Consider the following 26,662-nt stretch of genomic DNA (forward strand, 5'->3'; position numbering starts at 1 on the left):
TTGATAAAGCCCTGCTGTATATTTCTGAGTGTTAAAAAAACCTAGGTTTCCAGACAGTTATTTCCTCATCTAAATTAAATTAATGGAACAGGTATGGAGGTTGGGTAATGGAGGATTACTTTACAGTACTTCGATATTTAGATAACAACGTGGATGTGTCAATGACACAATTTTCTACTTTATAAAAATCTGATTGATCGTATTCTAACTATATTCTTTTACAGAGACGAACATAACTGACTCTCAGATTCAAAAAGTTTAATAGAGTTATAAATCTAAACATTACATATAAACCAAAACTTGTTTCTAGCTAGTTGCTTATCAGAAAATTCAATCTAGAACTTGAATTAAAATTATTTCGCTTCCAACATGTCTTTGCTTTTGTCACTAATATGGTAATGTAAGATGGGAAAATTATCTATTTTTGTCACTTCGATTTAGTTTTTCAACTAAAGATTATAATGTATCTCATTTTAATATTTAACCAAATGTGCAATGTGAAAATAGCACAATTTTTTTACGCTACAATGCCTAATCTGAAAACTCATTTTTATAAATAAAATATTTCTTTTGTACAGAGACAAGCATAACTGACTCCCATATTCAAGAAGTTCGAGCTGAGCAGATTCATGAAGTTCACGCTGAGAATGTCGTGCAGAATATAACGAACATTGATGGTACGTTTGATTTATCAGGATTTTCAGAGTTGAAATAATATGAATAATGACTATGAACCTACACTTGATTTTAGCAAAGTGTTTGAAGAAAGCAATCTCTTAACATTACTCTTGAAACTGTCTTGATATTGCCTAGGCTTTACCTTATCTAACTTGCCAAGGATAAGCACATAAGTTTGATTATGAGGCTTTAACCTATCTAACTTGCTCAGGATAAGCACATAAGTTTGATGGTGAGGCTTTAACTTATCTAAATTGCCAAGGATAAACACACTTAATTTGATGATGAGGCTTCAACTTATCTACATTGCCCAGGATAAGCACAAGTACAATTAGTTATGTCTTATAAAAAAAAAAACTTGTTGACCAGAGACCAAACCACGCATATCCTAATGAACTAAATTATTCATCAGAAACAAAAAAACTGTATTTAAATTGTACAAGGTTTTCATTCACCAATCTAATAGTGGGAAATCTTCAGTGAGTTTCAATTTGGCACCCCATCTAAAAATCTGTCAAGTTACAGATATTTTGGTTCCTTAATTAAAAATGGAAGCTCTTTTCATACCAGTATTTGCACAGGGCCTGCCTCACCGCTCAGTCATTTCTTACCTTCCAGTCTGTAACACAAGCCTTTTTCTTTAATTGTATCTAATGTTTCACGCATGTTTTCTTATTGATAAAGCCCTGCTGTATATTTCTGAGTGTTAAAAAAACCTAGGTTTCCAGACAGTTATTTCCTCATCTAAATTAAATTAATGGAACAGGTATGGAGGTTGGGTAATGGAGGATTACTTTACAGTACTTCGATATTTAGATAACAACGTGGATGTGTCAATGACACAATTTTCTACTTTATAAAAATCTGATTGATCGTATTCTAACTATATTCTTTTACAGAGACGAACATAACTGACTCTCAGATTCAAGAAGTTTAATAGAGTTATAAATCTAAACATTACATATAAACCAAAACTTGTTTCTAGCTAGTTGCTTATCAGCAAATTTAATATAGAACTTGAATTAATTTTATTTCGCTACCAACATGTATTTGCTTCTGTCACTAATATGGTATTGTGAAATGGAAGAATTATCTATTTTTATCACTTCACTTTAGTTTTTCAACTAAAAAATATAATGTATCTCATTTTAATATTTAACGAAATATGCAATGTGAAAATAGCACAATTTTTTTTACGCTTCTATGCCCAATTTGAAAACTCATTTTTATAAAGAAAATATTTCTTTCGTACAGAGACAAGCATAACTGACTCACATATTCAAGAAGTTCGAGCTGAGCAGATTCATGAAGTTCACGCTGAAAAGGTCGTGCAGAATGTTACGAACATTGATGGTAGGTTGGATTTATCAGAATTTCTAGAATAGAAATAATATGAATATTGACTATGACCCTACACTTGATTCTAGCAAAGTGTGTAAAGAAAGCAATCTCTTAACATTACTCTTGAAACTGTCTGGATATTGCCCCACTTTTAATCTTAAGGAAGATTAGTATAAGTTTCAAGTACCCTAACTCGTAATAGTACTGAAATAAGCAAAATTGGAATAAAATTATGGCCTAACCCTAGCCTGGTACACATACTACGTTCCGGTGTCTAACTTGCCCAGGATAAACACATAAGTTAGATGGTGATGCCATAATTTTACTAACTTGTCCAGGATAAGCACATAAGTTTGATGGTGATGCCATAATTTTACTAACTCGTCCAGGATAAGCACATACGTTTGATGGTGAAGCTTTACCTCATCTAACTTGCCCAGGATAAGCACATACGTTTGATGCTGAGGCTTTAACTTATCTAACTTGCCCAAGATAAGCAAATAAGCTTAATGGCGAGGCCTTCAACTTATCTAACTGGGCTCTCGTACATAACTATCACAACATGGGATTCGAATCTGTGAACCCACGCAGAGAAATCAGGGATGTGGTGGCGAGCGTATTTGCAACACTTAGCACGATTAGCCACACAGCTGCACCATTCGGTCTGTAACACGAATCTTTTTCTTTAATTCTGTCATTCAAGTATCTTTTCTGCTTGATAAAACTCCCGCTATACATATTTTAGTATTGAGAAAAGCTAATTTACCAGACAACTATTTCCTCATGTAAATTAAATTAACGAAACAGATATTGGGGTTGGGTAATGGAGGATTACTTCTTATTACTTTGATGTTTGGATAAAAACGGGGATTTCTTCTACAGAGACGAACATAACTGACTCTCAGATTCAAGAAGTTCGAGCTGAGCAGATTCATGAGGTTCATGCTGAGAAGGTCGTGCAGAATGTAACAAACGTTGATGGTTGGTTTGATTCCTCAAGATTTCCAGAGTTGAAATAATATGAAAAAATGATAAAATTCTTCATGGGAATTAATACCCAATACTTGCCACTTAGTCGTATCGCTATCGTCCAGTTTGTATTGTAACTTTTTTCTTCAATTCTGTGCCATGTTTGTGTGTATGTGTTCTGGTTTTGGTTATTACACACTGCTAGCCTTTCGGACATGTATTCCCCTATGTATGAATGTAACGAATATTGATGGTAGGTTCGATTCCACAGGCTTTTCAGATTTGAAATTTTTTAAAGATCAACTATTACCCAATACTTTACAGCAAATTGTTTGTTATAAAACATAAACTAGGATTACTTTTTTAGTCAATGCTTAGTTTTCATCGCAAGGCTTTATGCTACTCGGACAATGTTATCATGATTTATATATATTCTGTATTTTGGAATAATTGACATAACATGCACATTAAATATTTGTGTCTTCAAAGTGTCTTAAGATGTTTTATTTTTTTAAATTTGCTGAAAGTACTATACTGACGCAGAGTAGGAATGGAAGTTTCAAATATTTTTCTTTAAATTCTCTAGTCTGTGAATGGAAAATCTCGATTGATCAAAATCATACTCAATGTTGATGTAATAAATTGAGTGTCAATAATTCTTGTAATATATACTGCCGATAGTTTTTACCACCTTCTATTATGGCCCACTAGGAAAGTTTATCTTTTAGTAGTTCTCTGAAAATTGTCATAATATTTCCTCACTATTAATTCATGATACATTTACAAATCTTAGTGGAAATTCTCAATCAAAATCATACTCATTGATAGTGTTGGGTGTCAATATTTTAATGCTCATATTTTTATACCCACTTTTATTATTGCCCACTAGAAAGGGTATTATTACTCGGGGAACTGTCCTCAGATTGCTCCAGAATAAATTATACGATCTGTTTACTTCAACTCTGATTATCTAAGGAAGATTAGTTTAAGCTTTGTGGTGAGGCTTTAGCTATCAAACTTGCCTTAACCCAGGATAATGCACAATCAGGTGCAATTGGTTGTGGAGAAATAACCTGACATATCATATCCTAACCCAGGATGAACAGAATTTTCTGTCTCAAACCAAGAACTGTCATTGAATCATTCTAAGATTTAATTTATCAACCTAGGAGTGGGAAATCGCCAAAGAGGTTCAATTTGGCACCACAACGTCTCCAGGGTGTAATAAAATACCAAGTCACAAACATTTCTGTTCTTCCAATTAAAATAGCTCCTTCCATACCAGTACTTGTATAGAGTTTTGCATCGTCACTCTTCAATCTGTATTGCAAACTATTTTCTTTCATCCTTTAGTTCTGTATCAGTGTGTATGTGCACTAGTTGACAAAATCTTTCCTGTGCATAATGTTCATTATTACAGATATCTGGTTTTCATATGCAAATTTCTTTATCGGCCCCAGAGGTTCAGTGTCTACAACTTGCAGGTTTCAACACACAAAGTTACACACAATCTAAGATTTTCTTTCTTTTCGAATCTCTCTTCTGTAACAAACAAAATTAGTTTGAGTGATTTTATTCTAATATTTCAAATACTAATAATTTTTTTCTTTTCTTGCAGGGACAATCAATAATTTGCGAACTTTTTTTTTATAATTTGGTCATTATAATATTTTGCAGAAACAGTCATCAACAACCCTAAGGAAGCAAAAATTCATGCTGAAAATGTTGTTGTCAACATCATTCAATCCCATGGTAAGGAAACTTGGAAATATTGATCCCATAATTATTCTCCATGTTAATATTGCTCTAAAATTTGAGTTTGCTTTATCCGTAGTTTCACTCATAATGTAAGTTTTCTTTTATCCATGCAAGACACACTTTATCTCTATTGTATATTTTATTTATTTTGCATTCAATGACATATAAAAAATACAATTCACGCTTACAGGACCTGCTTTAGAGCTGGCCCCAGCATTTATGGTTTGCCTATACATTGAGCTAATCAATGAATTTATCTGAGTAGTATGACACATCTTTTAATGCGCAGCGTTTGAGAAAATATCCCATAGAAATTATGGGAAAGATATGATCCTACTTGACTCTATTATTCTGTTTTTTGCGCTGCATTCTTGTTTTAGCTGACCTCGGCTTCTATCTGGTTTGTTACACACTGAACCAATAACTCAAAGTTGGTGTGTCAAATAAGAGATCTCAAGCCCAAACCAATGATCCAGAATTTGAGTAGGCTTGAGTAAATCTGGTTATTCAATTACACACATTCAGTTGTGTAAACACATATTCATGTTTGATTAAACATATCAAAAATAATCATGATTCGGTTAACTATCAATTTTTTTTTTTCAATCTGATTTCAGACATTTGCAGTCTTATTTATTAGATTTTTGAGGACTCCTTGTAACACTTTTTGGTTACCGTAAACTGGGCCACTTATAAAGTATAACATGGTCAAGGCTATGGATATTATATAATATATAGCATAGGCAGGTCAAAACAAGATTCAATCGATGTGCACCAAAATTTTGACTCATTGTGTCTTTTAGTTTGTTGGAACTATAACATCATGTAGGGTACATTTAGGATAGTATTTACATGTATTATAAAAGAGAGAGCCAATAAGAAAGCTTAATTGTATGTCTTACAATGACCTCTCTTCCTGTTACCAGTCCATGTCAGGTATGGGATTACTTAGCAAGGTATTCAATTTCAGATGCATGGGCCTGACAGTTGTTTAAACAACAATAGCGAGACCTGTTAATTGTAAGCCCATGTGCACCGAACGGTACTGATATAGACCTGATAAATGACGAGTCATAAATTCATCTCAGTTTGCATCACACCCTCGCCTATTGCATTTAGACCTACCATCTTCAAGTCTTTCTTCACCCACACAACAAAGACCGACTAAATCAGGTGCTCAACCAAATAAAGCTCCTGACCCAGTATATAAAGGAGATCCATTGCCCTCTCCATCAGGTATGTCATAGATAAAATGCAGGCGACTTACACTTCCAGTGCCACATATAGATGTCAATTGTTTCATGTATACAATGCTTATGTCGCTAAGCACATGACAGGGTCATAAAAATGATCAGTTAAAGTATAAAGCTCATTCATTACCTTTGATTAACATGCCGTATGTTACGGCCCATGGCCATAAGGTACACCGAGCTATACGGTGCATCGGGATATAAGACGCAACAGTTTTTAGTAGTAGCGGTTGTAGTGGTGATCACAATGTGCCAACTCTAAAACGGTGTACACTTGGATCACAGTGTGCCACAGATATTTATATTAAAAATTGGTTTGTGGACGCGGTCTTTTTCTTATTATGCTCTGACGGGACGGCACCTTTAGGAACGAATATTACAGTATTATAACTTGCAAAACAGTTGGTGAGGTACGAAAAAGCCGGTAATTAATTTTAGTGTCACTCGGGTATAAACAACTGCAGTACCACTAGATTTTTTAAAAGAAAGAAAACATAATTGTTACACCTAAAGGAACGCGAATCAACTACAAATACAAGTCCATGTTGGGAGAGCCAGAACTAACTAAGAACTGCAGACAGGGCAATTAGCCTAACGCAAGTGAGATCACGTGGTGCTAATCAAAAGTCAAAAGGTGATAGTATCTTGCAACACCTAGTAGACATAAACCCACGGATACGTGTGCTAATAATGCACTTTGTGAATCGATTACCATTACAGCGGTACCATACCAAGCACAACAAACAACAGCGTTTTATTGCGGTCGTCTCCTCACACCAACGCGATACAAAAGATATTATTCTGTGCGTTAACTGATACCTTAGTCATCGTTAGTATTGATTGACAAGCAATGGCACAAGCTTCGGAATCAAATAATAAACAAAATTATTCTAAAAAAAAAAAAGAATTGCCAATTGTAACAGATTCGAAATGATGTGGTGTAAAAATATATATCACACAAAGATATTCATTCTTCGACTGACGAAAACCTTCAATAATGCTTTTTTGAATCAACAAAAAGTGCAAATAGCCGATGTAAAAGTCGATCATTAGCAGATGTTTGAAATTGGACATGCAAATTATTCTCTGAATGACAACTGGCAAAATTAGGCAACAATACTGGAATTTAGTCTACGATGTTTCACTGTTAAATACAGAAGTATTATTTTTTTTTAAATACCTTACAGGGTGACGCATTTTACTTTTAGGGCACTGTTTTATCCCAGAGTAACCTCCTACAATACAAAAAACTGCCTCTTATCGTGGTTTTTATAGAACAGAGTGAACTCTGATGTTGAGAACCAATCAATCATCATTTATTAGTCAACACAAATTAAGTACATTACGAAAAATATGGCATACATGTAACCAACAACAAAAAATACTTCAATTGTGTGACAAGAGTCGCGAGGGACCTCGAAATCTTCAAGCAGCGACACCTCATCTGCAAACATACCTCAAAAAACTGACGTGAACCAGTTTCATGCAGGGATATTATGTGTTTTAACCTTTGAGTAGCGGACGCCTATAATTTGCGAACCCGAGACATAACTTGTGGTTAAAGGTTAATATAAATGTATTTTAGGGTTCGATAATATCCCATAGTGGTTTGCACTAAACTTTAACAATCCGAATGGTTGGATTCAACCATGATCCATGCTTAATCCGAGCTTTTTCGCTACGTCACAGGTTGTGTGACAAATTTACTTTAACACCTTTATTGTTTTCGCCGTGAGTCCAGGTGGTGAAACGCCCTTGAATCATCAAATCTTCCAAACATAAACAAATCTATGTTTACTGGACAAGGAAAAGTATTTTGAGCGAACCACCAATCATTCTTTCTTACGCAAAACAAAAGGAAATAAGTTCTGACCGAGTTATGCGTAAAAGTAGGCCAATTCGGTAACAACATGTGACGATATTTACACTAATATATCGCATCTCGCTTGAAGCTATACACTCATTACTTATCGATCTTAAGATCGTTAAGTATGTTGATGGGTCGTTGTCTGTCTGTCTGTTAGATGCACGCGATCTCTCACGAAAGCGAGGTTGAATCTGCTCCAAATTTTACATGTGCATTCATCATATCTCGGACCAGAATGCCTATTAATTTTGGATGAGTTATGTCCTATAATTAGCTAGTTATTAATTAATTAGTGATGAAAAGATCTGGATTTTTTCAAATCGAGAGAACGATTTTTGCAAAGCGAGAGATTTTTGAGACGCGCTGAGTGTGTTTGTGTGCGATGCGCAAGTTTTCACGCTAGTGAGTCATAGCGAAGGATACACACCGCTAGATCGTATCTCGTGATTGATCTTTAAGCATTGTCCGTATCCTTCTTGTAACTTTGACGTCGTCGCGATGCGCAAGTTTCCTTCGAGAAATTTTCCACGCTATTGAGTCAGAACGAAGGATACACGCCGCAGATCGTATCTCATTACTTATAATTACTCTTTAAGCAATGTTCATGTCCCTCTCTCATCAGGTTCGGGGTTGCAAAATTCCGCACCAAAATATCGCTAGGCTGTGTTTGAATACACACGGTGTCGCTGTGAAGTAAGAGCGGGTGAATAGAAACCGCAGTTTCTGTTTTGGGGATCGCCTGACTTTCGATCGATAAGTCTTCGGTATCCGACCGATATTCTCGTTTTAGTCTTGTTTTGAAGATGACGTAATTATTTCAGCGATAAAGACGAGACAATGCTCATATCTCCTCTGAGGTTACTATAAGTCGCAGACATAGAAAACTTCTTCAACAATAATTTTTGAATTTCTCTCTTATTCAAGTCACTCGACAGACGCGCGATGACGCTCTCAAACAGCGGTAATAGGGACGCTCAACAAGATATTGGCGATCTTCCTGGCACAGTTACAAAGGGATTTATTGAAGTGTCTGGGTTAGGGTTTCGGTATGAATAAAAGTCTGATTTCCCATTTTGGAATTATTTTGTATTCTACAGACGTAATACATGACTACAGATTAATACATGACTGCCGTGTTGTATCTCATTGCAGAAACTTTTATGATTTTGTCGAAGCAATGAAATGCTTTAAAAATACAGCAAATGTAAAAATGGTGAATCAGGTTTTGACGAACAGATGTAAAACATGAAACTACGATCAGGCTTTGAATATCGACATTATAAAATATATAAAATCAAATTGAACTACAACCTCTGTTTTGTGTGTGCATTAGTAGCCTATACCATAAATGGCATGACGATTCTCTAAAGCAGTGGTTAGGAACCTTTTTGGTCAAGAGAGCCAAAAAAGGTACATATTTTCAAATGCATTTCTGTGCGACCCATATAGCATTTCTTCCCTCAATCAGGCCTGAAATTTCCAAAAGTCAACACATTCGATGTCAATATACATTTAATGTGACTTTTGATTTTGGATGTTGTCAATGCGGGCCTTGAACGGCTGCTCACATGCAACACAAGTTGAAATCGACGATACTCATCACCTCTTTTTCATTTAGGCATCTCCGCAGTATTTCAAAAAAATAGCTTTGATATTACGATCAAAATATGACAAATACTGTAACTAGTACGTACGTACAAGCGGACAGAAAGCTTTTCTCTATTGCTCTGCAACTCTACCACGTTGTGATGTCACAAAATATGTTCCAGAATTCCCTAGGTTTGTCACAATGCCTGTTTGGTAAATCTCTTGAATAACATAGTCATAGACATACGCGGGATGCTCGTTCTTAAATTCATTAGCAAATTTTCTGCCAAATTTAACTATAAAAGAGTTTTAAATCTCGTAACAATAGTAAGCTTAGCCTTAGAATAATAGATTTTTTTATGGGAGCCATATACCGTCACCAAAAGAGCAATATATGACTCGCGAGCCTTTTCTAAAACACAAAAATCTGTCTATTCAATTAAGTTTTAGTGACTCGCAATCGACAATTAGAAGATAAAAAATTTGCTGATATCACAATTTCTCACTATTGGTGCCGGCGGTTACATGAACCAGCTTGCACCGTCTCATTATGCCCCACGACATTCTAATCTTCGAGCCTAAGTTGGAGTAATGAGAAGAGCATTGAGCCAAAAGAAAATGGATTTTGGCTCGCTTTTCGGAAACTTTTTAATTTGGTATTCTGCATTCTCATTCTGCTTGTGAGCATGTTTCGTGTTTGTTCTTTTACGCTTCAAACTCATTATCATTATTGCCAGTGTTTAGGTCGGTTGCAGTAATTAGAATTCACTAAGGTATGGTAGAGGATGAATCATAGCATTTGAAGCCTTTCATATTTAGGAGGTCAGAAAGTGTTGAAAGGACAAATCTCTGTCAATTCAGGAAACTGTCAAATTAAAGTTGATACGTAGTAGTAAGTGGGTTTGCATCCTGGTTTTGCTAATCCATAGGAAACAGTGGAATTAACCCTGCTAAAACGCTTAAATTGGGTCCAAACAACCCAAGATGATATTTATCTAAAGCCTAGATAATTCAACAGTTCAATTCTGGAAGAAACTCATGGCAATTTATACCTGGTTGCAAATGGTACTTCTCAGTCCCACCAATATATTAGTGAATTTACTTTGACTGAAACCTAAATTTGTCATCTTTCACCAGTTATCGGGAATATCATGCAGAAAGTTTTGTTTCTGAGAATTTTGGTTGTGTATAGCAATGAGCTACTTTAAACTGTGTGTTGACCAATATCTGATGGAAGCCTAATAATTTATTTATAAATCCTGTCACTCGAGTGATGAGATCTAGGTGTGCTTGCATCCCGAGTTATTTGTCCTCACTTCGTAAATTGTAAATGAAAAAGTACAGGCACTTTCAAAGTATGTGAACCAAGATGGCGGACACTGGAACGTAGTACGAGCCAGGTTATGGTTAGTCCATAATTTGAGGTACAAATAACAAGTCACTTGGCTAGTCCCCGAACTCGTAATAGAACTAAAATAAAGAATATTGAAATAAAATTATTATTGAAATAAAATTATACTACTCTCCAGTGTTCGCATCTTGGTTCAAATATCTCGGGTGTAATAAGGTACATGCTTACACCTCCTCTTGTTGGAAATTCATTATTACTATTTTCTTATCAGGGGTTCTCGATAAAGTCTCTCGCAAAATTCATAAAGGTAAATATTTGTTGTGTTAGCTTTCATTCACATTTTGCATTAATATAATAATCCACATCTATTCATCTAAGTTACTCACCGTTAAAATGACCAAGTTTTGCAATAGTGGTCTGTTGCTACGAACCATATTGTAACTACATTCATAACTGGTAATACGAGAGTGATACCTATTTTGGTAAACACACTTCATCAGATTGTAAAGACACTTTTTAGTAGAGCAAATATTTGAGATAAGAATTTCACAATATTACATACAAATGGATGCCCTACTGTAATCGACACATATCCACAAGATGAAGCCGAAGGAACTCTCTTGCTACCATAAATAATGAAAAATGAAATATATCAAATCTCCAGGTCAGCGTGTGAAAAAGTTCATTAAATATTTCAACAAGAGGACTTGGAAAGAAACAGAAGTCAAAATTGCAGAAAACTACAAAAAGCTCAATGAGCCTGATTTTGAGGTCCATCCTAAATTAAAAAAAGTTCCAAACTTCTATGAGGGCCAAATGGCAGCAGAGTACAAGAAGGAAAAGGGATTTGCTGTAACAGAGGGATCTGAAGAAATTGGTCAGTTGATCACTATGAACAAACTTAGCGAACAGCTTAGTGATGAAAGCTGTAATTACATTGCAATTACTGGTCAGGCTGGAAGTGGCAAAACGACAATTATGAAACGCGTGTCTCGAAGTGTTGTTGTTGCAAATGAATTGGTGAAGAAAGCTAGGAAAGCAAAAGGAACATTCAGTCAATTGTTGCGCAAGAAAAAACGTCAATTTAGATTCGTTCATCATTTCGGTTTTAAAGATATGCCGGTTTCCAATGCTACAAGACCAGAAGAAGCACTGAGCCCTTGCGATTTGCTTTTTGGAAAGATTGCACCTGGGTTCAAAAATCTAGAGGTAGAAGAAGGATATGAATGGGTTATTGAGCATGATTACGAGTGTATTTTCTTCTTTGATGGTTTAGATCAAGCTATGTGGGATCTTCAGGGAAACCATAACAAGATGAATTACTTTGACAAGTCAAGTACCGCTACAATTATGTACAATATTTTAACAAGAAATCTTTTCCCCAGAGCCAAAATTGTTATTTCATCACGTGAACACAAAATTGCCTCCTTGCCTTTGGAATTACGACCGCCATTCATAACCGCTCTCGCTGGTCTAGATCCTGAGGACATCAAAAAGTTATTCATTTCAGTTTTAGGTGAGTCAGGTGAAGAATCCTGGAATAGGTTGACAGTTCAATCCCCATCACTCATCCAGTTCTCGAGCGTACCATTATTCTTGCTTCTTAATGCGATAGTTCACAAGTTCAACCCTGCAAATCCACCCGATACCATGACAGATGTAATGATACAAATACTCCATATTTTTATGAGATCCGATCATGCTCAGGAAAGAGGAAACATAAAGCAAAATATTCGTAAATTAATGAAAATGTCATTCGAAGGCACAAAAGAAAAGCGAGTCATTTTTACTATCGATGATCTCAAAAAGGTAGGCCTTCATTCAGACGACGTCCGCGATCTTATCATAAAAGTGCCTGGAAATAACATGCTAAGCCAACATCTCATGGAAGGCGACAATTTGATGTTCTTCAGTCACCAAATCCTTCAAGAAATTCTAGCCAGTCTTTACATCGCCAACATGGATCTTGCCACTTTCCAATCATTTATCACTGAAGAGATTCACGACGATCACTGGTCAGTTGTTCTGCGTCTCCTGTGTGGAATTATTTTCAATCAAGACATCAAAACTGAATTTCTGAAAGATCTTACAACTGGTAAGTGTGTTCCCAAGTTGAACTACAATAATATACAATTAAATGTTAATTAAATTTATGGATTTTTCAACAGTGAAAGATCGAGAAGCAAAGAAAGCATTACTTAGAGAAAGCCTCAAGAATAAAATGAGTCAATGTACGAGATCCTATCAAAAGTTAGAGTTGTTCGGTGCCTTGTATGAGGCCAATGATGCCGAACTCATTCAATCCCATGTGCCAGAAATCAACTTCGAAAATGAGTCATTCAATGCTGCGGGAATGTACGCAATGTCATCAGTTATGCGACGTTGTGGTCACCTTGAGCAGTTTCGTCTTGTTAAATGTGACCTTAATGCTGAGTTGATGAAATGCTTGGAGTTGAATTTGAAAGGGTCTGGAGTGAAGGCAAGAGTTCTGCAGTCTTTTCTAATATTGCAGCAAAATGAGAATATAACCCATTCTTATATATGCAAATATAAAAGCATAAATTTTGTTTTGTAGTTATGTTATCAATAACTTGTCCACCCCTAGTATAAGCAAACCATTCATTGAAATAATTTATTTATAATTAAATAAACAAATCTTGTTTTATGGTGAAATTTCATGTTCATGACTTACTACGACCTCTTCTAATTGTATGCTAATTCTGCTGTTTCATCTAAGCAGGTATCTAAGATAGATATCAGTGACAATCAAATGAATGAAGAAGTTTTCAAAAGTCTTGGTTCGGCTTTGGCAAGTATTGATGGAAATGAAATGGAACTCAAACTTCAAATGTGCGAACTCACCAAAGAGAAAATTGATGCACTGCGAAGGAATTCGGGATTAAAGGTTGGTCAGCCTCAAGAGATCATGTCTGGTAGGAAGAGCTATATTTTTTCAAGTTATGTTTTTTCAGTCTAAATTCAACATTTGTTTACAATAATCACTGAAATTTCTTATGAAAGCTCCAATAACAGATATTATGTCAATACTTTTTAATATTATGCTTTTTCACTCCAAATAAAATTCAGTATATGCAACCACTGGTATGTCAGGAGATACTGTTCTTGGAACGAATCCTCCTGGTTTAACACTGGAGTTATGAAGGTATAAAACTGAGATATATAAACAAGTAAGTTAACGCTTTAACCACTATTTATCTTAAACATGCAAAATATTTTGGTCATCTAGTTCTACCTGGGAAAATTTAAAGATCAGATGCATCTCTGAGATTTTTGTTAATTTTCAAAATGTGAAGTAAGTTTTATCTCCCACTCATTGAAAAGTTTGGTTTCACAAGGTAATTTTCGAAAATCGATATTGATCTCTCATCTATCTAACCCAGGGGTTCCCCCCTTTTTTTATATCGTGGCACACTATTGAGCACTTAACATATTTGCAGCACACCACAAAACATAAACAGTTTCCACTCATAAAGCCATTTTACTATAAAATAATAATAAAAAAACGAAGATCAGATAAAACAAATTCTATTCGTGTAAATATAACATAACCCTTATTTAATAACAGGTATAGATTGATAATGGTGAATATCAGTAGGACGATTATGCCGATCACACGCTACGGTTTTGCTCGCCCTTTCGCGTTCCACGGTACGCCCTTATCATTATCACAAGTATTCTGATTTTTGCAGGACCTAATTCTTTTTTGCTACAATTTGATATGTTCCTCCCATTGCCAAAATCATTCAATAGTGTTATTGTGGACATTTGCGAGAGAAATGAGAAAGGAAAACAAACCGTATTTCAATAGAAATATTAATTATTATCGATAAAACACTAAGTTGGTTTGGAGTTGTTATAAACCGCTGTACGTATGTATATTTTCATGTCATGAATTTCGAACAAGGCCCGAGTATAAATTGATCACAATGATCATAGCATTTACTATGTTGAAAAGAACCATCGACTTGTCAAACCGCGGAAACTATTCGAAAAAGATAACGGTTTTCTACCACGCTTCCGTGAAGTAGTGCAATTTACTAAATTTACCAAAGATTTTATTAAGTTTCTTCACATCAGTGTTTGGACTACCAGGCGTTTTGCCAGATTACTGGCCGGATTACATGTTGTAAGGGAGGGCAAAATATAATATTTTTGTCAAATCGAATAATTCGAATATTTTTAAAGAATTTTTATTATATGTATAATATAGGCATTATGTGCCTGTTTTATTCTTGTATTAAATAGTAAATAAAAATTCATTGAATTCATTGCAAGAATCCGGCGAAGTCTTTTTGAGTTCACATAACGTAAAATCTAGTGACCTAAAAATATGCTCTAATATCAAATTGTTTGTAGTGCTTCTATAGCGGTAAAATTTAATACTTAATATAATAAGCAAAAATTTTTACTTGAAATTTATATAGCCAGGAATTCATACGTTGGGAAACACTCAATAATCTAACTTCATTCTTCTTCCAAACTTATTACCTAAATATAATTTATTTTACAATGCCCAAGCATGTTTGCCACAGCATATCCAATTTTCATTTTGTCTAACATTATCTAAATCACAGATTCTCACTCTCGATGTTCGAAACAACTCCAATATCACATCTGATCTATTTGTTGCAATCGCTAAAATTGCAACTCAGAGTGAAGTCAAGAATCTTTTGACAGATCCGTGTAAAAAGTTACATCTAGCTACAGAGCAGCTGATGGAATTGAGCAAATGGAAATCTTGTGGAAAGGTTTGAAAGTTTAAAACGTAAATTTATACTAATTTGTTTCATGAAGCATTTGTCTGTGAACTATTATTCACCGCGTTTTATATGGTATTTTTAATATTTGTGGAAAACATGAAATATTTCGTTCAGCCCACTAAGATGTATTAATACAAATGTAAACATGGGTATGCTTTAACTCGGTGGGTTGATACCGTCTCTAACCGTTTTGTCGAGCAATACAAATTTTTTATGAAAATAAAATAAAAATTCAGTAAAATCTTGTCACCAAGGAATATGATCTAATTTCTATTTGCCAGTAGCACTTCTATAGCCGCAAAATAAAATATCTAATATGATGGCAATAATTTTTCAGCGAAATTTATTTAGCCAGGAATTACTTTAAAGCTGAGCTTGTTTACATCAGTAAATTTTAGAAATTGTGGAATGGCTTTAACTTGAGCATAATGGCAAGAAAATTTGAACTGGAATGGAACTTTTCATAAACATATCTACAATCGTCAATACATAGCAGCAAGTTGCGTTATTATATGAACAGCCTCATTAATCAGGGCTCAAGTAACCAATTGTAATATCGTGAACTCAAGATAGATGCTGCTAAGTTTGGGTCACAACTCATACGTTGGGAAACACTCGATAATCTGACCTCATTCTTATTCAAAACTTATTACATAACTATAAGTTATTTTACAATGTTCAAGTATGTTTGCATCAGCATATCCAATTTTATTTTGTCTAACATTATCTAAATCACACAGATTTACACTCTCGATGTTCGAAACAACTCCGAGATCACATCCGATTTATTCCTTGCAATTGCTAAAGTTGCAACTCGAAGTGAAGTCAAGAATCTTCTGACAGATCCATGTGAAGTGTTACATCTAACTACAGATCAGCTGATGGAATTGAGCAAATGGAAAACTTGTGGAAAGGTTTGAGATTTTAGACTGTAAATTTATAAAAATAATTTTTCTTTTACCGAATTTTCTCAAGTATTTTTAAATTTGTGGAAAAAATGAATTATTTTGTTCAGCCCACTAAGATGTATTAATGCAAATGTAAACGTGTATGATCTAACCCAGTGGTTTGATCTCGTTCACAAACGTTTTGTCAAGCGATCCAAATCCTTCATGAAAATAAAATATAAATTCAGTAAAATCTCCTGACCTAAGATATGATTTAATATCAAATTGCAAGTAGCGCTTCTATAGCCGCAAAATAGAATACGTAATATGAAAGCAATAATTTTTCAGTGAAATTCTTTTAGCCAGGAATTACTTTAAAGCTGAGCTTGTTTACATCAGTAAATTTTAGAAATTGTGGCTTCACTTGAGCATAATGGAAAGTGATGTTGAACCGTAATGGAACTTTTTATAAACATAGCTACAATCGTCAGTGCAAGCAGCGCTATCATATGTACAGCTTCATTAATCTGAGCTCATGAAACCAATTGTAATATCATGCACTCAAGATAGATGCCGCCAAGTATGGGTCACAACTCATACGTTGGGAAACACATGATAATCCAACCTCATTCTTCTTCAAAACTTATTTTTATAAATATAAGTTATTTTACCGTGTTCAATTACGTTTGCCTCAGCCTATCCAATTTTATTTCTTCTAACATTATCTAAATCACACAGATTCACACTCTCGATGTTCGAAACAACTCAAAGATTACTTCCGATCTATTTCTTGCAATCGCTAAAGTTGCAACTCGAAGTGAAGTCGAGAATCTTTTGACAGATCCATGTGAAGAATTACATCTAAATTCAGAGCAGCTGATGGAATTGGGCAAATGGAAAACTTGTGGAAAGGTTTGAAAATTTATTGTGTAATTTTTTTTCATGAGATGTTTGCCTTTTGTATCCAGCAAGTTTCATTGTGGCCTTTCGTCTCTAAATTCCAGTTAGTTTATAAAGTCATTGTGGAATTCTGGTGACATAATTTTAAGATGGCGTTGTCAGGTGGGGTTCAGAAATGACATATGTAAAAAATATTAGGACACGTCCACTAGAAATACTTTGGTATTATGCTATACTATCTATTTCTATGTTTCAGAAAATACATTCCCTTTATTATACCTGTTTAATGTCTCCTCTGGGTGAAGGAATATAACACCTGATAAGATATATAACCTGGTAGTGTACTTTACCAATCCACCTCTCACTGATTTTTTATACGCTTTGTAATACTACATCCATAGCTGTTGTCAGTGTAAAAACGAAACACTATACAGATTCAAATATTTCGGTTCTATCATGCAAGAATCAATACAAAAATTAAAGCACGAAAAACTGTCATAAGTGTATAATGGCAATCATGAAAAAAATAATTATACACATAGGAAATTCATACGAGTGAGAGATTTTAAAAGTGCGGTTCTTATATTTGCCGATCATGCTATGCAAAGAAATAAGTCTTGTAGTTGCTTATCTAGATTTAATATTTACCCTTTTCTTATACTTACATTGACTGTGCTTTGCTTTTAGTCTTTACCAATTCCCTATTCATGATATCGTGATTGGTTCACTTATCGCATTTATTTCAGTTGGATAAACTAGTTGTCAATGAAAACAAGGATCTTGGCACTGCTGGTTGGAGTGAAGTTGGATTAGTTGTTACACAATGTCAGGTGAAGGCATTGGAGGCTCGGTATTGCAATCTAACGGCAGAAGGAATGAAAGCATTTAAGGAAAACACTCGCAATGCAAAGGTAGAAAGCAAATCGTTTGGTTTTGTCTTATTGGAAAAGAAACTAAAAATGCATTTTAGTTGGATTGAGAGAGTAATATCTATAGTCAAATATGGACCAATCAGTGCCATCATCAATGTTGGGATTTATCATTGGCCCATACTCGATCTGTTATCAACAATCACATTCTGAATTTTCCTTACTTGAACTGTATAATCACACTGCAAAGAAAAATAGGCCAAATTTACTGTTATTTCTTGCCAAAAATTAGTTAGGTTCTCTTCGTGGTTGACTTCAACCACATTTTTTGGGGATTCACCCCCCAGATTTAGGGCTGGCATATTGGCTTTTTTAACGACAAAATTGACATTTTGGACTTTTTTCAAACACGTTTGGCGTCAGAATTTCCATTTGGCTTTTCGGCTTTTTCTTGGCTTTTTTTAAATCTATTGTAGTGTCTATTATTAAAATCATATGAAATAAAATTTGTGACATAATAGCCTATTGCTCAGTTACTTAACATTTGAATTTACCCGAGCATTGATTTTCTTGTTTATTATTTTAAGTAACGCTTAACCATAAACAATCAGAAATAAGTCAACAATGACGTAACAATTATAGTTTCTTAAGCCGCTCAGACAGACGTTCAAGCAGGCATGTAAACATTGCCTCTTTTTTATAGATTTGCATGTTACTTGATAGTTTTAAGTTTGGTTGCCTAACTATAGTTGTATAACTTAATGTCATTATGCCTTTCGAGGAGCTTCAGTTTAGTTGCAGTAATCAAAATTTAGTCTCACGAACGATGTGATTAACTAAGCTAAAATTAGCTATGGGTAAACCACCTGTAAGCGCACATGTTTAGATATTTTTTTTTAATAAGAACGATGATTTCAAAATTTAAAAAATAAAAAAAAATGTTAATAGTAAAGTATGTAACGCGATATAGGGAGAATTTTTTCAACGTATATTCTGAGTTTAAGTAGAAACATGTATGTAGTTAAATCACATACTGAAGCGGCATCCTGTATTGTTTAATATTGAATCAATACAAAAATTAAAGCATGGAAAACTGTGATAAGTGCATAATGGCAATCATAGAAAATGTAATTATACACATAGGAAATTCATACAAGTGAGAGATTCATAAAGTGTGGTTCTTATATTTGCCCATCATTTATGTAAAGAAAAATCCCGTAGTTGCTTATCTAGATGGAATATTTGACAATGCTTCTACTTACATTGACTGTGTCTTGCATTTAGTCTTTAACGAATTCCCTCCTTATGATATTGAGATTGGTTCATGTATCGCATTTATTTCAGTTGGATAAACTAGTTGTCAGTCACAACAGTAATCTTGGCACTGCTTGTTGGGGTGAAGTTGGATTAGTTGTTACACAATGTCAGGTGAAGGTGTTCAAGGCTTCGTATTGCAATCTGACAGCAGGAGGATTGAAAGCATTCAAGGAAAACACTCGCAATGCAAGGGTACGAAGCAAATTATTTGTTTTTGACTTATTTGGGACAAAAATATAAATTCATTTAGGATGTGTTGAGAGAGTAATATCTATAGTCAAATATGGACCAAACAATGCCATCATCAATGTTGGGATTTATCATTGGCCCATACTCAATCTGTTATCAACAAACACATTCTGAATTTTCCTTACTTGAACTGTATAATCACACTGCAAAGAAAAATTTGCCAAATTTACTGTTATTCACGTCAAAAATTAGTTAGGTTCGTTTCGTGGTTGATTTCGATCACATTTTGTGAATTCACTCCCCAGATCAGGGTTGGCATATTTGCTTTTTTAACACCAAATGTGATATTTTGAGCTTTTTTCAAACACGTTTGGCGTCAGAGTTTCCGTTTGGCTTTTTTTAATCTATTGTAGTGTCCATTATTAAAATCATATGAAATAAAATTTTGTGTGAAATAATAGCCTATTGCTTAGTTACTTAACATTTGGATTTCCCCGAGCATCGATTTTCTTGTTTATTATCTTAAGTAACGCTTAGCCATAAACAATCAGAAATAAGTCAACAATGACGTAACAATTATAGTTTCTTCAGCCCATCAGACAGATGTTCAAGCAGGGTTGTAAACATTGCCTCATAGATTTGCCTGTTACTTGATAGTTTTAAGTTCGGTTTCCTAAAAATAGTTGTATAACCTAATTGTTATTATGCCTTTCAGGGGCTTCAGTTTAGTTGCAATAATCAAAATTTAGTCTCACGAATGATGTGATTAACTACGGTAGAATAAGCTATGGGTAAACCACCTGTAATCGCACATGTTTAGATATTTTTTTTGATAAAAACGATGATTTCAAAATTTAAAAAATAAAAAAAAATGTTAATAGTAAAGTATGTAACGCGATATAGGGAGAATTTTTTCAACATATATTCTCAGTTTGGGTAGAAACATGTATGTAGTTATACCACATACTGAAGCGGCATCCTGTATTGTTTAATATTGAATCAATACAAAAATTAAAGCATGGAAAACTGTGATAAGTGTATAATGGCAATCATAAGAAATGTAATTATACACATAGGAAATTTATACAAGTGAAAGATTCATAAAGTGTGGCTCTTATATTTGCCCATCATTTTATCTAAAGAAAAAATCCTGTAGTTGCTTATCTAGATGAAATATTTGACAATGCTTCTACTTACATTGACTGTGTCTTGCATTTAGTCTTTAACGAATACCCTCCTTATGATATTGAGATTGGTTCACTTATCGCATTTATTTCAGTTGGATAAACTAGTTGTCAGTCACAACAGTAATCTTGGCACTGCTTGTTGGGGTGAAGTTGGATTAGTTGTTACACAATGTCAGGTGAAGGTGTTCAAGGCTTCGTATTGCAATCTGACAGCAGGAGGATTGAAAGCATTCAAGGAAAACACTCGCAATGCAAGGGTACGAAGCAAATTATTTGTTTTTGACTTATTTGGGACAAAAATATAAATGCATTTAGGATGGGTTGAGAGAGTAATATCTATAGTCAAATATGGACCAAACAATGCCATCATCAATGTTGGGATTTATCATTGGCCCATACTCAATCTGTTATCAACAAACACATTCTGAATTTTCCTTACTTCAACTGTATAATCACACTGCGAAGAAAAATTTGCCAAATTAACTGTTATTCATGTCAAAAATTAGTTAGGTTCGTTTCGTGGTTGACTTCGACCACATTTTGTGGATTCACCCCCCAGATCAGGGTTGGCATATTTGCTTTTTTAACACCAAATATGATATTTTGGCCTTTTTTCAAACACGTTTGGCGTCAGAATTTCCATTTGGCTTTTCGGCTTTTTCTTGGCTTTTTTTAAGTCTATTGTAGTGTCTATTATTAAAATCATATGAAATAAAATTTTGTGTGAAATAATAGCCTTTTGCTTAGTTACTTAACATTTGGATTTCCCCAAGCATCGATTTTCTTGTTTATTATCTTAAGTAACGCTTAGCCATAAACAATCAGAAATAAGTCTACAATGACGTAACAATTATAGTTTCTTCAGCCGCTCAGACAGATGTTCAAGCAGGGTTGTAAACATTGCCTCGTTTTTATAGTTTTGCGTGTTACTTAATAGTTTCAAGTTCGGTTTCCTAAAAATAGTGGTATAACTTAATTGTCATTATGCCTATCGAAGAGCTTCAGTTTAGTTGCAGTAATCAAAATTTAGTCTCACGAACGATGTGATTAACTAAGCTAGAATTAATTATGGGTAAACCACCTGTAAGCGCACATGTTTAAATTGTTTTTTTAATAAAAACGATGATTTCAAAATTTAAAAAATAAAAAAAAATGTTAATAGTAAAGTATGTAACGCGATATAGGGAGAATTTTTTCAACGTATATTCTCAGTTTAAGTAGAAACATGTATGTAGTTATACCACATACTGAAGCGGCATCCTGTATTGTTTAATATTGAATCAATACAAAAATTAAAGCATGTAAAACTGTGATAAGTGCATAATGGCAATCATAGAAAATGTAATTATACACATAGGAAATTCATACAAGTGAGAGATTCATAAAGTGTGGCTCTTATATTTGCCCATCATTTTATGTAAAAAAAATCCTGTAGTTGCTTATCTAGATCTAATATTTAACAATGCTTCTACTTACATTGACTGTGTCTTGCATTTAGTCTTTAACGAATACCCTCCTTATGATATTGAGATTGGTTCACTTATCGCATTTATTTCAGTTGGATTTACTAGATGTCAGTGGAAACAAGAATCTTGGCAATGCTGGTTGGGGTGAAGTTGGATTAGTTGTTACACAATGTCAGGTGATGGCATTAGAGGCTCGGTATTGCAATCTGACAGCAGAAGTAATAAAAGCATTTAAGGAAAACACTCGCAATGCGAAGGTAGGAAGCAAATCATTTGGTTTTGTCACATGGGGGGGTGATAAAAGTGCATTCAAGTTGGATTTAGAGGGTCATATACAGGGTGGCCCAAAAGTAGGTATACAGTTATTAAAATTATTATACAGTAAAATACTGAATAGCTAGAAAACTAATGTAAAATTCACATTAGATTTTGTGGTACTTTACAACTAACATAGATTGAACTGCGAGTAGCTTCAAAGCATATAAAATAGTTTATTAACTGTATACTTACTTTTGGGACACCACCTACTTTTGGGCCACCCTGTATATAGTCAAGCATGGACCAAACAGTACCATTGTGGATGACAGGATTTATCATTAGTCCATACTCGATATATTATAAATAAACACATCCTGAATTTTCCTCACACCAACTGTATGATCACACTGTAAAGAAAAATAGGCCAAATTCACTGTTATTTCACGTCAAAAATTAGTTAGATTCACTTCGTGGTTGATTTCGACCACATTTCGTGAATTCACCCAATATGTCCCTAGCAGTAGCAAAAGTACTTGTTAGGAGTTACTTCAAAAAAATTTCTAAACATTAAATCTTTTTTTGCCATAATTGTGAATTGATTAAAAAGAACTTCATATCACTACTACAAGGAACTACTGATATGGCAATATCTGGATATTTTTCCAACATTTGCTGTGATCAAAATAGCTTGATAGTGGTACCCAGATTTGTATTAGCAAGGTTGCAAGTAAACTTGAATTTCCATCAAATACGAAAAAGACAAATTGAATTCAAGCAGTGTCGCATGATCATCTGGCAACATGATAGTTCTGCCTCATATCCCATGCTTACAGCAAAGTCAAATCTGATTCAGTCTAAATCTAATTATTCTTACTGAAGTCAATTTCAGATAATCCTCCAAAGTGGTTTTGGTTGATGCTGAAATAACCAGGGATTGAAACATCACACATTTGTGTAATATTGACACATTCATGAAATTCAAGCGAAACCATTATTAAATTTATGTTGTTACTTGGGATACATTAAATTCTCATATTCATTCAGAGTCTATGAGATTGTGCGCAATCACATGGCCCCGCTTTCTCGTCGGTTACCAGTCCTGATTAGGTATGGAATAATCAACCATTCACTGGTTCCAATTACATACTTGAATGACGGAAAAAATTGCCCTCTAATTATGTGAACTCCCAATCCTTTCATCAGGAAGTCAAGGAAATATTACAACTGTCTCTAAACTCTGATCCGTATAAGAAAAAATCTGCCCGTTCTGTTTAATAACAACATCAACCCATTTATTCAAAATTCCAGCATTGCCTACTCAGTAATGAGAACAAACTTTCAAAAACCTAATCAAAATCAACTTGTTTTGCAGATTGAATTCTTGGATCTGAGTGGGAACCAAGTAAGCAAATTCGGAAATGAAGGATTATTTACAATCAGTGAAATTGTTCTTCAATGTCAGGTTGAAACATTGCATATGCGGATATGCGGCTTCAATGAGGATCTGTTGAAAAGGTTCAAAGCATTGATTGCTGATACCGGGGTTGAGTTCGCAAGCAACTAGTTCAGAACAATGTGCCAATCAGGCATTGGAATCAGTGGGAACAATTCGAATCATTATGATAGCAAGGCTGATTTTGATTTTTAAGACTTTCTATACTAAATCCATATGAAAGTAAAGTTAATGAGCTGGTTTAATTATATGAAACCCAAAGCAACCAGAGGTGACAGCGAGGAATCCAGCAATACTCTCACATATAATAACCTACGGTGAGATTCGAACCTGCGAACGCGCAGGGTAGTTAAAGGTGCGATGTCAAGTAACGCTTAGGACAGGGGTCAGCAACCTTTTGTCGCTCGCGGTCAAGTCATTGGCGGGCCGCACATATTTTTAGAAAGTTGAAAAACCTAACGGATGATACTTTTTATAATAAAAATCAAGCAGTGATACATCTCTCGAATAGAATATAGATTTATTTCCTCATTGCATCTCATAAAAATCCATTTGAATATTTTCAGCGCCATTGAACCCTTTGCACTTAGCATCAAATTTTCTGCGTTTTGTTGCCATTTGCTTAATTTTAATTAAATTATATGCTCATTAAACGAGTAATTGTGAATTAAATAATTGTTAGGTTATAATATAATTTCGTCTAAAGAATATATTCGTCAAAACGGATGTTTTGTTACTATAATTTAATGAAGCGTCGACAACTTACGGCCCGCGGAGCACTATAATCCGGCCCGCGGGCCGTAGGTTGCCGAACCCTGGCTTAGAACAATAAACCATGAGCAACCAGAGGTGACAGTGAGGAATCAAGCAATATTCTCTCATGTAATTACCCTGGGATTCGAATCTGCGAAAAAGCGCAGGGTAATCAAAGGTGCGATGTCAAGTAACACTTGAGACAGCGGTTCCCAACTGGGGGCCCATGGCCCCTTAAGCAGTTAGAGGGGAGTCAGAATGCTAGGAGCTAAACTGATTTGCATTTTTCTTTTACAATTAGAAAACTCCTCGTTTTCCCCCGTTTCATGTTTTCATTGTTGACCATGAAATGTCAATGAAATGAACCTAATGTGAGTCGAAATCTACCAATAAAAGTTTTGCTATAAATACTACTATAAAGACATACAGAGAGGGCCATGAGTTCAAAAACCTCCGGGAATGGGCCACGAGCCATGAAAGATGGGGAAGCACCGGCCTAGGACAATAAGTCATACCGCCGAGCGTAATGATACTTTCTCTATTTAACACATATGAGAGGGAAGTTGTTGAGGTGGCTCAATGATATGATGAACCATACCAAAGTCCATCTAGTTACCATTCCACATTATGTATGAAGGTGATCTAACAGTTCACATACTTCGAGAGCTTCCTTTTAGTCGTACTTTCTCTCTGTACAGTGTATTATTTACGTATATTTTTCTTGATTCGATTTATTGTTAGCTTCTCTTTATGTGTTACTTTATTAAGCCCTAGCACATCCCGGAATTGTTTTTTCGTAATAGGATGGGAACATGGATGATAATAATTATCAAGGTGGGCTGACTCTTGGCTTAACTTTCATATCTGTATTATTTGAATACTCATACTTTAAGTCATTTCTAGCGTCCTTGTACTCTTCTTTACATACATTATTTCCCATTACATATACTTTTGTGTTGGCAAATAAGGCAAAATAAATTGTATCTTACAGACTTAGGCTTTCTAAACCAGATATAAATCGAAGCGATGTGAAAGTAGTCGCCTACAGTCCTTTCATCAGTACTACCCCCCACTTACCGTTGTTGCTTGGACCTTGTTTTAAGACAAACTACATGGAAAATTTAATTTTGCCCGTAATATCCTTCATTCAAATATTCAAGTATAATTATTCTTGGATATTTTAGTTATTATTAATTATTATGTATATTTTAGATTTTCAGTTATATGAGTAAAGTTTCTTTTGTCATATTTCTGATAATGAATTTTCATTTATTTTCTGAAAAATCTCAATAATGTTTGATCAGTATAAGAGTGCAGTGATAATATATGCAGATTTATATTGCCCGACCTATGCCCGGCCTAAATATAAATTTGGATTTTCATATTAATCTGAGGGAGAGGAAGTCAATAAGAAGGCTTAGTCATATGGCGAACCACGGCTTCACGTCCAGTTATCAGTCCATGTCGGATATGCAGGGTCAGATCATTTTTAGAGTCCTAAGCACCTACGATTTTGGTGTCCTATGTTTGCAGAATAATAATAATGAAACTGGTGTTATGTGTTATCTGAAATTGAATTAGCAGTTTTAATATACTCGTTACTAATTGAGTGAGTTATTCGTTTCGGAGTGTTATTTTTTTTTTTTATCCATTCATTTGAGCCATGTGGGAAGAATTTTCATTGTTTTAATGCTTTGTAATTGATAATGCATTTTTATTCGGAAAGTGTGCACACCATGTTTAATCAATGTATATAAGATTCCATATAGTAGTTTTTGTGTAAACTTTTATTTCAATAAAC

At 34.6% G+C, this 26,662-nt stretch overlaps 1 protein-coding gene and 1 long non-coding RNA gene across 4 annotated transcripts; both read left to right on the forward strand.

The window, feature by feature from the left end:
- Positions 1–590: 590 nt before the first annotated feature.
- LOC144424318 (uncharacterized) lies at positions 591–11,062 on the forward strand. Its single transcript, XR_013476617.1, has 5 exons — positions 591–677; positions 1,933–2,031; positions 2,902–3,000; positions 4,666–4,740; positions 5,866–11,062. It is a non-coding gene; the product is annotated as an uncharacterized LOC144424318 (long non-coding RNA).
- Positions 11,063–11,135: 73 nt separating this feature from the next.
- On the forward strand, positions 11,136–26,662 carry LOC144424316 (NACHT, LRR and PYD domains-containing protein 3-like). Of its 3 annotated transcripts, XM_078113491.1 has the most exons (11): positions 11,136–12,896; positions 12,970–13,280; positions 13,542–13,706; positions 15,397–15,570; positions 16,323–16,496; positions 17,208–17,381; positions 18,116–18,280; positions 19,583–19,747; positions 21,024–21,188; positions 22,490–22,654; positions 24,028–26,662. In XM_078113491.1, the coding sequence occupies exons 1-11, from the start codon at positions 11,444–11,446 to the stop codon at positions 24,217–24,219; spliced, it is 3,303 nt and encodes a 1,100-aa protein (XP_077969617.1). In that variant the 5' UTR covers positions 11,136–11,443; the 3' UTR covers positions 24,220–26,662. The 3 variants fall into 3 exon arrangements, with proteins under 3 accessions (XP_077969617.1, XP_077969619.1, XP_077969622.1); XM_078113493.1 differs by lacking the exon at positions 17,208–17,381; XM_078113496.1 differs by lacking the exons at positions 15,397–15,570; positions 16,323–16,496.

The sequence above is a fragment of the Styela clava genome, chromosome 1 (assembly GCF_964204865.1).
Source record: "Styela clava chromosome 1, kaStyClav1.hap1.2, whole genome shotgun sequence".
Lineage (NCBI taxonomy): Eukaryota > Metazoa > Chordata > Ascidiacea > Stolidobranchia > Styelidae > Styela > Styela clava.

What these genes read in the sequence shown, in the direction of transcription:
- LOC144424316 (XM_078113491.1), top strand. Translation starts at nt 11,444, where the DNA reads ATGAAATATATCAAATCTCCAGGTCAGCGTGTGAAAAAGTTCATTAAA. An exon ending in TGAAAGGGTCTGGAGTGAAG is followed by an intron (nt 13,281 to 13,541) that starts GCAAGAGTTCTG and finishes TCATCTAAGCAG; the next exon opens with GTATCTAAGATAGATATCAG. An exon ending in AAAACACTCGCAATGCAAAG is followed by an intron (nt 18,281 to 19,582) that starts GTAGAAAGCAAA and finishes CATTTATTTCAG; the next exon opens with TTGGATAAACTAGTTGTCAG.